Raw genomic sequence first — 14,423 nt, 5'->3', positions numbered from 1 at the left:
TTCAAGTACAAAGAATTACTGTCACTAAACCTAATAAACAGTTGATTTTACCTGGAGACAAGACTTGGTGGGAAGCAGAGGTGTTCATTTCAGAGATAAGCTCAATTTCTTGAGAGAGGAAGAGGGGCTTCAACACATGAGCATTGAAAGTAGGCAAAAACAGGGAGGTGCAGAAGGGACATTCAAAAAGCTTTAGAAAATTCTGATGGAAACATGGAAATTTATCTGTCTGTAATAGCTCATAATAGCATAAGAGCCCATCACGTGCAAGCAAAAAAAAATTCTGTATTAATACAGTATCCAAGTAACAATAAACTATGGCTGAAGCAGCACAAATACTTTGAAATGTTTGTTTTATGCCTAGTCTTGCCTTGTTACGTCAAGGAAAGCACCCTTATTCATGAAGACACAGGATTTAACAACAAAACATTATTGGATTCCAAATATTGGGCTAGAGTGTTTTTCTGTCTCCTAGAAGCTTTCCCTTCTCTCCAGCTTACTCTTAATCCATCTCTATCTTTTCTGGGAGGAAATCTGCAGATCTCAAATGCCTGGAAAGAAAGCAAGAAATATTTCATTTAGAACATACTTGCAGATGTGTCTGCATTATATCTCGTTATTTAGATTGGAAGATTGAGGCTTCTTCCACCCATTGAAAGGAAAAATCTGGGGTTTATGCCACAAATGTTTTCCTATCCATGTGTTGACTTGTCACTTGTAAAGAGATGTACATTCCAAAGCTGTTGGTGAACATGAGGCAGATGAACTAAGAAGTATCTCTCAAAGCCAACTCTTTTAATTCTAGATTAATATATATATGCCACATAATACACATCACAGTGTAAAAGATCACAGGAATGGCTACACTATTTCTATGGAAAGAGTTTTGGAAAAAATGTCTCTAAGAAAAATACAAGCATATTTCCAGCAGATAATACATTTTAAATCTCATAACATTCATTAGTGAACTGACTTAAACAGTTGATGGGAAGTGAGACAAGTTTTTATTTGAACTGTGCTAAATGGAAAAGGTTTATTTTGTTATTCTCAGCTAGTACAAATAAAGTAAATACTCATTTTTCTTCAAGGAGAAAAATACAGTCAATTAATCTGTTCATACATACGTATGCTCTTCAAGAAAAGCAGAGATATGTCCCTGGTATAGATACTGGCTCAGTTAACCAATAATTGGTAGGACCAACCTACCAACGAAATACAGCAGTACAACAGGGTGGAAGGTGCAAATCAGTATTGACACATTCAAGGTTGAACAGAGCAAGCTTAGGGAATTGGATGCATTGCAGTAGCACAAATATGCTACAACCATGCAATAAAATAGCTCAGCACTTCGTTGTGTATGTAGCTGCTCAATGCATGCCTATACTCAAAAAAAAAATTTAAAAAATCCTTAACTCCTTAATAAACCTTCTTCCCAAGACCCTACAGTAGTAGGAAACATGATCATATGAAATACTAACAAGTTCATGGATCTTAAAAATGATAATGCAGCCTCATATCAATAACTTACAGTCCTGGTGGGGCAGTTGTGAAGAATCAGCGCAGTTCACAGAGAAGTTTTTCCAGAGAGGGTCAGCATGATGTCTTAGAGACACAGAGACCTCCATTTGTGTGGAAAGATTGAAAACCGTGTGAGGGGAAAACACGGGGGGGTGTTTGTGTCGTGTGTTGTCAGGGGAATGTTTGTGTATTTAATGAGGAGATGAATAACAGCAAGGATAATATGAAAAAATGAAGGATCCAGAAAAGGCTAGCTGTGTGGTCCTATTCATCTTCAAAACAGGAAAAAAAAAAAAGTGGAATAAAACTGAAGACTGATAATATGAAATGGTTGTTGTTTTTTTTTAAATATATTTCACATAGTTTGAATTCGATGTCACTACTACAAGTTTTAGCAGATACTTTATCTTGAAGAAAGTAATGAGAAGAAGGTAATGCAAGTCACTGCTATAGTATGAGAGCACACTATCTGTTATGTATATTTAGGGTATTTGTCTGCCCAGTTGGAGTGATTATGCCTCTCATTTGCAAAAAAATCTACATTGCTTATTCAAATAGCTGTGCCTATAAAATGGTGAAAACATATTTCAGAAATCTCTTTAAAATACATGTTGTTTTGCTGGTTGTCTTGCTTTATTTAGTGTTCTTTCTTTTTTATTAGCTGTTCAGTATTAATGTGTGCTTCTCTGAAAAATATAAAATTAAGCTCAGTACTGCAGTAAGAGGAATGCTGGCTACAAGATGACCCTCTGAAACACTCTGACCAGTGGACTAGGTGGAGTTTCAGCAGGTCCTAAGCATTTCCAAGACCTTTTATTCCTTGAGTTTGTGATTCATCTTAACAGTAACAGTGTAGGTGAAAAACTGTGTCTTTTGTCTGACAGGTCCATTGGTGAGAGAAGGAGGTGGGGACATATGTTTGTGCGTGGTGTTTGGCAGGACTTTGGGAGGGCAGTGATTGATCTGTGTCAGTCAAAATGGTGTTCAGCAGGGATCGATTCCTGCAACGTTCACATGTGGATGTTTGCACTCCACAGCCTGGTGGAGCGAATGCCCCTGCCAGACCATGGGAAAAGCAGGATTTATAGAGAACTGTGCTGGTTCTTGCGAGAAGGTGCAGAAGCAACAAGCCAGCTGTGATGACAGCTCCCATCCTCTTTGCATACTTCTTCATTTCAGCTTTTCACAGCTCTCTTTGGTTTGATTCTGCAGTTGCAGAGATCTTCCACTCAGTAAACTAGCCTCTTGTGCTCTAGCTGGCCTAAGCTGGACAGAGGACAAGGCAGTGATGAGAACTACCAGTGTCACTGCAGCCAGCTCTGCCTCTACTCCAATCCCTCGGCCCTTTCCCTACTCTCCAAGATTATAAAGCCTGAGCTTTCAAATATAAATGGTAACTTTGTGACCTTAAAGGAGATGTTATGCATGTGATTTAACACAGAAAAAAAATCCATAAATCTGGATTATATGGTTGCTCATTACCTTTAATAAGCTGATTTTCCCATTACCTGCTTTCCTGAACACTTTCTCCAATTTATCTCTGGCTTCAGGTCGTATCTTATAAAGCTAGTTCAAGCCATAAATTCCTTGTAGTAGTGTCTGACTTGCCTTAATGTGTTGATATAGTGTTTATCATGATAGGGCTCAAGACTTAAAGCATTCTCTCATTACTAATTAACCACACTGAAAGTGCCTCAATATCTTAGCACATTGGCTAGAGAATATTATCCTCACTTTAGAATCGTGTAGAAAAGTTATAACTACTAATTAAATTGTATAGTACTCTTCCAAGAGGTATTTTTCAAGTACAAAATAATCACTGTGGGAAAATTCCATGGATGTAATATAGCACACACCAAACAGTGAAAAGGTAAGGTGGAAAAAATTCTCCAGAGTGCTAGTTCCAACATACCTTTGCCCATGGCAGTGTCTATGACTAAATCTAATTCCATTCAAAGGACACAGATTTTACATAATTCTGTATTCATGGGCATATTTTAGAAGGACTTGCATTTCAGGATTGTTCTCAATCATATTTGTCTTAATGGGTATTGAAAGCTACAGAGGTTTTGATATGCTTATTTCATTGTTTATAACAGACTTAAAGAAAACCCCAAACACTGAACAACAAAGCATTCTGCCCTATGTTAGGATTTTGAGTCTCTGGGAAGACTCATGAGGACTATTTGGCTATTTTGTAAAAAATTCTGTAATTGATTAGATATATTCTTCTTTCCCAATCAAAAATGACAAAAAAAAAAGGGAGTTTGTGACTCTGAGCCATGTTTATTGATGTGTAGAGCGTATCTTATACCAGTTATTATCAAGGTTCTGATTGTACTGTGTGCTTTCTCACAAACATGATTATAGCAAGCTAATTTGCATTGCTAAATGAATGCTAAAAATATCAAAACATTTTTCCCTGCTGGCCAGTGAGTAGTTGATCCACTCAATAAATACAGATAAATAGAAGTAACTACTTCGATGGAAGCTAAGATGATTGAGAAAAATATGCGTAAGAAAATAGTTATTTAGCTACTAGTATGCTTTCCAGAAGAAAAACTACAAAGCTCTTGTTGAAAAATCACACCAATCTATCACAGAGGTTTTTCTGTGTCACTAGAAGGATCTATAAAAGCTTTACATTATTCCTCATTCAAAATTTACCATGGGGCCTGTTGGCAGAATGTGCTAAGGGACTGAACTGCAACTGTTGTGTAGGAAAAAGTAATTTCTGCTTTTCCTAGCAGGACTGATGACTTTGGCTCCAGCAGCTGCCCTGAGTTGTTGTTCCCTTTGCTGTACAAGAAGGCAGAGTCTCTGAGCAGCCCAGCACTGCAAATATGTGGGGTCTTACCTTCACTTGCTTCTTATTCACAGCCTGCATAGATGAACTTACGTAGTCATGGATGAAAACTGGGCAGATACAGAAATAACGGGCATGATTAGCAGAACAGTGGTATGTTCCAGGTCTTCTCTTGAGACAGGTGCTAGAGCAGTGGAGGTTTGTACGGTTTGGTGTCTGATGGGGTTTTGGTAGTGGGGGGAGGGGTCTAAAGAGGTGGCTCCTGGAAGAGGCTTAGAGAAGCTCCCCCAGCTCCAATTTTGGACCTGTCTCTGGGCAAGGCCAGATCAATGGCGCCTCTGCGGATAACTGTTTAAGAGTGAAAGAAGCGGTTGGTTGCGTCTGTTTGTTCTGTTTGTGTTGGTGAGTGAAGGGGATGGGAGAGAGACAGCCCTGCGGACACCCCGGTCAGTGAGGCAGGAGAGGGGGAGCTGTGCCAGAGCAGGGGTTCCCCTACGGCCCGTGGTGGGGTGGCGACTGAGCCCCTGCTGAGCGTGGAGATCAGTGGTGGCCCAGAGGTTGGCTTGCAGCCCATGAAGGTTAATGGTGGAGCAGATGTTCACCTGCAGCCCATGGAAGACACCAGGCTGTGACTCCGACGCAGCCCATGCTGGAGCCGCCCGTCGGTGGGAGGGCGGCAGCCCCGGGAGGGACCCGCGCTGGGGGGTTCTGGGGAGCTGCGGCCCCGCGGGAAGGACTCGCGTTGGGGCAGTTCCTGGGGGCTGTCTGCCGGGAGAGGGACCCCGCGGTGGGGCAGGGGAGGGCTGCGAGGGCCCCTCTCCCTGAGGGGGAAGGAGCAGCGGAGACCCCTTGTGCCGGCCAGGCTGTGACCCCCATTCCCTGCCCCTGCGCTGCTGGGGGGGAAGAGGGAGCAGAGCTGAGCCTGGGAAGGCCAGAGGGGTGGGGGGGAGGTGTGTTGTATTTAGGACCTGGTTGTATCTCTCGTTTTCTGTGATGGTGGTGGGTGGTTTGTATTAAATGTCTGTTGTTATCCCCAAGCTGAGTCTGTCTCTTGCCCATGACCATAACTGGTGAGTGAGCCCTCCCCGTCCTGTGTCTTGACCCCCAAGCCCGTTTGGTTGCATTTTCTCCTCCCCATCCGTCAGGGGATGGCGTAGGGGTGAGCGAGCGGCTGCGTGGGGCTTTTGTTGCCAGCTGAGTGGGCCCAAACGACAAGTTTCAAAAGGATACCTGTGTTTTTTTAATTAAATGCAGTTAAAAAAATCTCCTTGCCTTCCAACTCCCACCAAAACTGTAAATCCACCTGTCCAAAATCTCTAAGCTCCTGCTATGTTGGCAGACACTTTTTTTCAAAGCAGAGGTGTTGGCATAGCTACCCAACTAGAAAACAGAAAAATGCTTTGGGTCTTTTTCAGCCAGCCACAGTTCCTCTGTACATACCAATACACCAATATTTAGTTTTAGTTTAAATTGTCAGGAATCAGTTTTAGATTGTGATCACATATTTATGCAAGCAGAAAACATCTAAATAAATGGAATGGTTGGATGGATTGGTGCCTAGTATTTCCTCCATTATGTACTTTTATGTCATTTTGAATAGTGTCCCAAGAACTATAACCAACCCTCCCACCCGACCAAATCTACAGAAAAAACTTCTTGAAATAATTCATTAATCATTTTTGTCAAGACTAAAATGAAAGGAGCCATTTGTATTTTATGACAGTTGGTAATTAAACATTTACAGTGTAGTGCCAGTATTTAATATACAATGTAGAAGGAGCAAACTGAACAGAAGGTAAATCTGGCAGAGTTTAATGTGGAGCGATGCAGTTGGAATGTGCGTGTGTGATCAGAACTGTAACACTGCAGAGCAATGACATGTAATGAAATGTAGCAGCAAACTGCTTTTCTAGTTGTGTTAGACTTCCTTCTCTCTCCCCTGGAACAGAAATGAGAAAAAATATTTTACCCTTGAAATGACTTGGAGAAACCAGATGAGACTTTGGGAGTTAAGATTACTGGCTGCTGTTGCAAGGCAATAAAGGTATATAGAATAAATGAGTCCCAAGGAGTTTCTTCTGGTTTCATGATTGCCCTGCTTTGTTATCCCTCCATCTCACTGAGTATTTTGTAAAAACTTTCTATATCTTATTTAGGTTGCCTGCCCTGTTTTCAGTTCTTCTGGAAAGCAAGGCAGTATTCATTGCAAGAGTCTATTTTTATGCAATTTCTCAGCCCTCTAATACCACAACTGTTTAAACACCTCTTACTCCTGCGGAAGAGATCAGAAATATTCCCATTTTTTTCATAAGGATTAGACTGCATCTCTACAAATTGTCTGTGCCATCACAAACAAGATTCATCTGCCTAAATGTCAGTGCACAATGTGCATGTCCACATCTGAGCTGCATAAACTGATGTTATACCCCATGGAGGCAGAACTACAGGGAGAAACATCTGTTAGAAGAGACAATCAAACCTGAGTGAGTGCACCACATCCTAAGAACATCTTTTTGTTTTCTTTTCCTCTTTATTTTTGAGCCTGGATCTGGCTAACTCAGCTGCAGATGTGTACTTTTTTCTAATGTCTGTAGCTTGAGAGGACAAGTCCCAACCAAGCACTTCTCAGGCTTATTCCCAGGCTGTGTGACTTTTCTTGTGTTACTTGTTCTGTCCTCACAAAGCACGTACTATACAGAATGACCTCTCTGCTTCTTCTTCTGCACCATTATCAGGGCTTCCCATGACAGGCCAATTCCTTACAACTATGTTGGTTGAAAGGAAAGATGAACTAGGAGTATAGGCTGCCCAGAGAGGTGGGATGCCCCATCCCTGGAAACATTCAAGGCCAGACTGGACAGGGCTCTGAGCAACCTGACTGAGCTAAAGATGTCCCTGCTCACTGCAGGGGGGGATTGGACTAGATGGCCTTTAAAGGTCCTTTCCAGCCCAAACTATTCTATGGTTCTATATTGTGTCTCTGCAGTATAGCTGTGGGTATTCTCTGACCTGTGTAATAACTAGACAAAGATAATTATATGCAGCACAAGGTTCAGCTTGCAGTCAGTGGAAGTGCCATGGACTCTGGATAAAGCTGATTGGTGCCACGATTTCTTTTTTTTTTGCGAGCTGTAGAGTTGTTTGAGAAACGATCGTGTGGCAACAAGCGTGAAATTAAAGTGTCTGAGTGAGCTTGCATTCATGCACAATACCCTGTGTGAACATATTTAAATAGATGCCATCTATCAAATAACCAGGCTTCTCTCAAAAACAGCTTAGTAAAGCATTGGCAAAGACACCCAACAGCCAGCCAAATCCGACTGCAAATGTTTGGTAGAATCCTGCTGCTAATTAAATTCTATCTGCAGGAAACTCCCCCAATTTTTAATACAGTTGATGAACTTCCTGCACTTTAAAGGCTGTGGATCTTTCATTTTATAAACTTTTCATTCTATAAATCCTGGTTTCTCAGTGGCTGTGTATGCATTAGCGGGCAGTGCACGAGGCACATTTGAGGAAGTCTAATTTCAGATTTGCTGTCACCTGTTCCTGTGGTCTGCAGGCCCAAGGCTGGGTGATGGCATTACGTGCTCTATTGGAGCACATCTTCTGGTTTTGCATCATCCAAAAAGAATGTGAATTGTGTGCTACAGTATGAACCAAAATGCAATAGGATTGCAAGGTTCAGACATCAATTTCAAAAATGCCTTCACAAATTAAGGTTCTAGTATAGTTGTATCCTATGTGGTGGATGTTGTAGAAGATCACCCACAACAACTCTTCTCGCTCAAAACATCTGTAATCATAGAAAAAAAGCAAATGTGCAGTTGCCTTTTTTTTCCAAATGTTTTTCCAACTGGAAAATTTTACATGGAAAATCTTAAAAAAATTACTGTCCCTGCTTCCAAAAAACTCTGTGGCTCTAATCTATGTTACCCGATACATCATGGATCCTGCAAGCATTTACTTATGAGTAGTACTATTAATTTCTGTAGGATTACTCAAGTAAATAAAACCTTTCATTTCTTTCCAGGATCAAGATCCAGATCAAAGTCCAAGATCATAATGCATTTTGAATGGAACAGAACAATAGATGTTTCCAGAAATTATGTGAAATGTTATCCACTTTGGTCCTTCCCAAGTGAAACCAATATTAAAGAAAAAAAAAAAAAAAAGTCATTATAAGAAGGGATGGGCATGAAATAGTTTATTCTGGGCAGTGAAGTCTGTCCTCTCGTGACCAGAGAAATTCTGCTCCTTTGCTTGATCCTATGACTGTTTCAGTCTACGCCCAAATTAAGCAAGTAGACCAATACCATGCTCATGACAGATGTAAAATCTTTACCTTAGTACATTTGTAAACTGCTCTGTTGTTGATAGGAACACCATATCATTTCATGGAGCAATAAAAATCTGTATTTTATGAAAAATTTGACAAAAATTACATAGAACGTGAAACAAAATTTTAAAATAGATTCAATTACAAAGAAAGAACTTGGTTTTGTAAAAGACAGGATGGAAACAATACTGTAAAAATAGGTTATTACAATTAAAATGTTTATCATTTCCAAAAGCCTAACTTATTTGTTTTAAAAAGTTGAAATGAAATTTGTTCACAGATGGTAAGCCTTGAGAATAAAAGCACAATAGGACAGAACAAGCATGCATTTATTATCAAAACGCGGATGTACAAGCTGTAAAATACCATAAATGTTTGGAACTGTGGGTGCTGTTTTAAAAAAAAAAGGCTTTCATGTCAGTAATACTTTGGATGAAGTACGTTTCTATTCAAGATGGTTCTCATCTAGAATAGATCCATGAAAACAGACACACATGTAACTTTTCACATTATAACACCTAACTATAGATCTGAGCAAATTCTTAATGTTTTTATCTTCCTCACTAAGCTGCTTTTCAACTCTGTCTCAGTCAGCCTGTTGTTACAAATAAAAAGATCTTTGTCATGGTTATCATACACTACTAATGTGTCTGATCCTGCATCCACTAAAGTCACTAGCAAAACTTTGACTCGGCCAGGGTCACATCTTTTACTAAAAGCAGAATGTATGAAGTTAAAGAACAATGTGAATACATTCACACTGTAACTTTTCCAATGGGCTTCAGTTAATGAAATTATGCAGTGTTTGGCCTATTTGACACTACATTCACGTATTTACATCATATACATCTGTTATAAACTCAACAGCAGGTGCTCAGAAACGGCTGTGTCCAGCAGTTTCACAAAATTCCAAACTGAACCATTTTAATTCACAGAGACAGAGAAAGTAACATAAAGCCTTCAAGATAAAGCTGGCCTCAATATAATTTCATCTCTTGTAAGTAGACAGAAACGTGGCAATCTTTGAGAGGCTGCCTAATGAATTGTTTCAAGTTTTCTTCCAGGATTTTGAAAAGGAAAGTCACACTTACTTATAAAACTGTATTTTGTTGCTGATGGTATTTTTTCCAGTGGCAGAGTCAAAAGAAGAGCAGGGTTGTACGTAGAAAGTCTCAGCCGGTGTGCTCTGTGGGTTTGTCCTTGGCTGGGGATCCTGCTTTTGGAGGAGTCAGATGTCCTGGGATTTGAGGGGTGAAGATGAAGGCATGTGCAGAGAGGACCTTTCCTCACCCTGCCAGGGTGGGTGTGCGGGGCCATAGCTCACTAGCTGCTGCAGCCTCTTGTGCAGCCATGTCCCAGTAAATTGTTGTTACGTCCATCTTGGAGTTTCTCATGGCTCTGAAGGGATGCTCTGCTCTCCATGCTGGAAGTCTGTCCGCTTTGATCCTGCTGCCTTCTTAATCTGCCAAAGGTTAAAAACAATGATATAGCTTTTGTCTGCAGATGACTGTATCAGAATGACAGCCACTGTCCATCTTGTGGATAGCCACATACTACTGTGTATATAACAGATTCCAGCATCATTCAGTCTCTTTTAACTCCCTGAGCTTTATAGCTGCCATTTCTTCTAAAGAGTGATGATTGCTTCCTCCCTAAATATATGCAGTTGGGTCTTGGTCTTGGTCAAATCCTGCTCCCATTAAAGCCTATCATAGCCAGCAGAAGAGAGTGCTTTCTCTGGCTTAACACCTCTGCTCAGACTGTAACTTGACAAAACCTCTGGGTAACTCAAAGCTCATGAGAGTTGTTGACTCGGTACAGAATGGCCGTAAGCAGCTGGTCCCGTCTGCTGCGCTGCACAATTATCAGTAACCTCCACCAGTGCAAGAGAAAAGAACATGAGATGGAAGTATATTTAGTAGTCTTGTTATTACTTCATGTGTTCTCAAAGCCTCCTAGGTGGTTTCAAGAAACAACATCAACAACATCCTATGTTGTTTAAAGACTGCAAAGTCATCTTCTTTTGACATAATTTTCTAGACAACAGCAACAGCCCCAGCAGCACCTGCAGTCCCTACTAATCATTTTATCATCAAGCTTCTCAGAGTTTCTGTTCAACACCGGTATCAACCTCTGTGATTTTACCATGATTCGTGTGATATTCAGTGTTTTCCTTCAAACACACACACAATGTAAGTACTTTCAAGAAGAGTGTAAAGATTCATGGGGAAGCTATGAGATAGAGACCAATATTTTTTGTAAACATGAACAGCTGCTGTTTTGGAGAAATTTTTTTCTGTTTGTTTTCTCAAAATTAGAAACAGCTGTCGATGTATTCCTGAAACAGACATCAAGAATTGGCACCAGAGACACTATGGAAGAAGCTCTTTGTTACAGTGATTATAAGTGGTACATGGCAAACTCCAAAAAGACTTTGCAAGTAACATTGATTATGTAGAAAATAGTCAATAATGGAAAAGCATGCAAAAATGAAATGTAGAGGGCCATTTCAAATGGTAAAATACTTCCAGGTGGCATAAAGACTGTAGAGACACTACATTGAAGACTCACAAGAGAATGTGAAAGTACGTGAAAATTCTGTCATAGCTAAACAGAGTGATAAAGGAGACTATTTAAAGTAAAAATAATGAAAACATTGTCCAAATAGGTTAAGTTTAAAAGAGCACAAACACAGGCACATTAAATAAAAAGCTAAAAGGCAGATCAAAAAAAAAACCCACCAAAACATATCAGAGGAACACACTGCTAAAAGCATCCATCCTAATGGTGATTTTTCAAGTGCACTAGAAATACGGTGGATACCAGTGAGTCTACAGGCCAATGGATGACTGAGATACTAGAGAATAGCACTAGAAATATGAGTCCCTAGTTGAAAAGCCGATGAATTGTCTTCACATATATTCATGGCAAATGATCTTAGGGACATTCACTTTATGAGAAATTTGTCCACCATCTCCAGTCAAACCATTGGTCAAACCACTTCAGAACCAGTCATTCGAGTGAATGTTGACAAAGCATCAATTTGGCTTTTCACCCAAAGGCTCCAAGGATATTGAAATATATAATTTCTGCACAGCTGAATGGAGTATATAACCTACTGTTGAAACTCTCTTGGCACTGAAGAATAGAAGACAGGAAATGTGATGGCTTTTTATTTTTAATAAGGGCTTATAAAAAAGATCCAGGGGATTAACAGGAGAGTAATTGCATGAGACAGTGTCTTGAAACACCTTAGGGTCTGAGCTACTGGCCCTTATAAGACTAAGGTATTTGTAGGCACCAAGAGAAAGGCTACAGTGCTTGGAAACTCAAGTTGCAAACTGTGGTGCAAACCAGTACAAACTATTAAATAATAGAGTGAGACAAATTTTGGCTCCATGGAGACCTGAGGAATCATTGTGTCAGTCCAAGACATGCAAGCACTTTCTCCCTGAGTTTGTTTAATATTTACTTGGTTCATAAAATGCTGAAAAAGAAGGCATTTACTGCACTGCTAAAATTAATGGGAAAATGAGAAGTCTCTCAATAACAGCACAAAGCAGGAAAACACCAATTTATTTTATTTTTTTTTGAAAACCACTCAAATGGGCACAGAGGCAGCATGTAAGGAGGACAGCGGAAAAAGGAGAGAAATAAAGCTGAGTTCAAAAGATATCACTGACCAACCTCTACAGAGGTAGTTTCTATTGATTTGTTTCCATTTATTTTCTTTTGTCCTGTTCCTACTCCCCAGGTCTATTATTGAAGCATAATTATATGATGGGATTTTGGAAGTGATAAAGAAATACATTGTTTTAGCAGTGCTTTGTCGTATTCCCTGTTCGGACACTATTGGCTTCCGTATCTAAATTCACTACCCGTATTTACAGATTATGAAAGTAAGCAATAAGTTATTACCTGATGATGCATTTAACTGTTATTTAACTGTTTAATAATTTATCAATCACTTTATTCAGTGATTAAAATTACATCAAAGACTTCACTACAAGGGGTTATTATGGGCATGTTAACACCTACTTACCAGTGTGCTGTGGAGGCTGGGGAACTGGACTAAAAATCAGGAGATGCTGATTCTTTTTCTACTTCAGTCATCCTCTGGACAAATTAGAGCACTTTTCTCTGCCTCAACTTCTCTCTTGACAAACAGAGAAAATGTAGGAGGATGAAGTTGAGGGGTGATTATATTTCTCCAGAAATCTCACATGGTTTGGACCTCTAGTCATAAATCTGGGCTGGATGAGTTGTGGCTAAGAAATAGAAATGGAAAGAACATCGAAGCCATGCCTGGAGTGATGAGATTTTGTGTTCTTATCAAAGCCGTGCCCGCAGGAGATTTTTCTGGATAAACTGGTGACAGAGCATGTTATAGGCTTATACTGGCAGCTCTTGATTAGGCAAAGGATGCAGTGAGCAGGAACGTGCCAAGCAACGTGGGACTTTGCTTGTAGTTGCACATCAGATGTCGAGGCAGCTGCTACCGAGAATGATGGAAGCTGAGAGCTTTGTGCCTCTAAGTACTGCTCTGTGCCTCACAGGCCTGAATGAAACGGGGAATTACAGTCTGGTGACTGTGATGATTAAGAAAAGAAGGTGGCATATATAATCAAGCAAAATGTAATTATACTGCATATGTAATTATGCATATATATGCATTACTGAATATATAAAAATACAAAATTAAAGACAGCAGACTGGCTAAAAGCTAGCATGGAAAATATAATACTGAAGCAAAAAAGACTGCTACAACTACAGCAGGCCAGAATGAAAATCACAAGCATCTAATGAAACCCAGTAGCAAAACTGGGGACCACCAGAGGGGAGCTTACAGCTCAGCTTTGTTCACTAGATGAAAAAGAAGACTGAAAGTTTGTCTTTAGGCAGCTTAGTAGGGTAAGTTCAACAAAAAAGGATGAAAAGTTACAGATTCAACATAACTGACAAAGTTTCAGATTTGCTAAGAGACTAAGGCCTCTTCCCAAACCACTGCAATTTCAGCAAAAGTAAAGTAAGGCGATTGGTCTGTATTTCAGTCTAGCTCCAAACTGTAGTTAGGCTCAGGTCAAGACCTAAACAAATCTCACCACAGCAGCTGTGTGTGAACAAGCAGCATCTTCAGTTAAAATGTTGGGACAGTTGCAGAAGTGAAATTTATCTCTTGTTCATGCATTCTTGATTCCTTGGTGCCAGAGCTGAAGCACTTTTCCATGAGATGTTCTCAGCTTTTCAAAAACATGAGTACCTCAATGCGGTTCCTGTAATCATGGCAAAATAAATGCAGTCTGGGCCATTCTGTTTAAAAACAGCACTAGTGAAATAAATCATTTGTAGGAAACTGCTTTCCAGTGAATGACTTATCTTGCCTTTAAGCTGATGCAGCTACAAGCTGTGATAACTTGATAAAGGCCCAGAGAGAATGAATGGCTTGATGGGGACTTAGCTGTGGATCTGAACCAGGTAGCTGTTCCTGTGCTGAATACTGTTGACTGAGAATACATGGTAAAATGGCCAGCTGCGGATGAAAAAAGTGAATAATTGTTTCTAGTGGATAGTCATATGGAAAAAAAAAAAACCTGCAGGGAAAAGAGGATGAAAATGAGTTTGACCAGTGTCTATTACATTTATTCCATGACAATGCTGTACAAATATATAAGTAGTCTCAAGAGGCAGTTATGCTAGGAATTAAGAGTGGTTCTGCTGACTCAACAAAGAGATAATCTGAGTTTTCCTTCCCTTCACTAT

General features: G+C 40.0%; 1 protein-coding gene across 2 annotated transcripts in view; it reads right to left on the bottom strand.

Annotated features, from left to right (window-relative positions):
* Positions 1 to 9,986: 9,986 nt before the first annotated feature.
* STK32B (serine/threonine kinase 32B) overlaps positions 9,987 to 14,423 on the bottom strand; it is a 182,154-nt gene continuing 177,717 nt past the window's right edge. For both annotated transcript variants that reach the window (XM_086464114.1, XM_086464115.1), the window contains one exon: positions 9,987 to 10,125. In XM_086464114.1, the coding sequence (XP_086320240.1) occupies positions 9,987 to 10,125 (139 nt within the window). The remainder of the gene's footprint in view (positions 10,126 to 14,423) is intronic.

The sequence above is a fragment of the Leptosomus discolor genome, chromosome 4 (assembly GCF_034619465.1).
Source record: "Leptosomus discolor isolate bLepDis1 chromosome 4, bLepDis1.hap2, whole genome shotgun sequence".
Taxonomy (NCBI): Eukaryota; Metazoa; Chordata; class Aves; order Leptosomiformes; family Leptosomidae; genus Leptosomus; species Leptosomus discolor.
The sequence above is the reverse complement of the archived record's forward strand: the minus strand, read 5'-3'. Positions and strand labels throughout refer to the sequence as shown.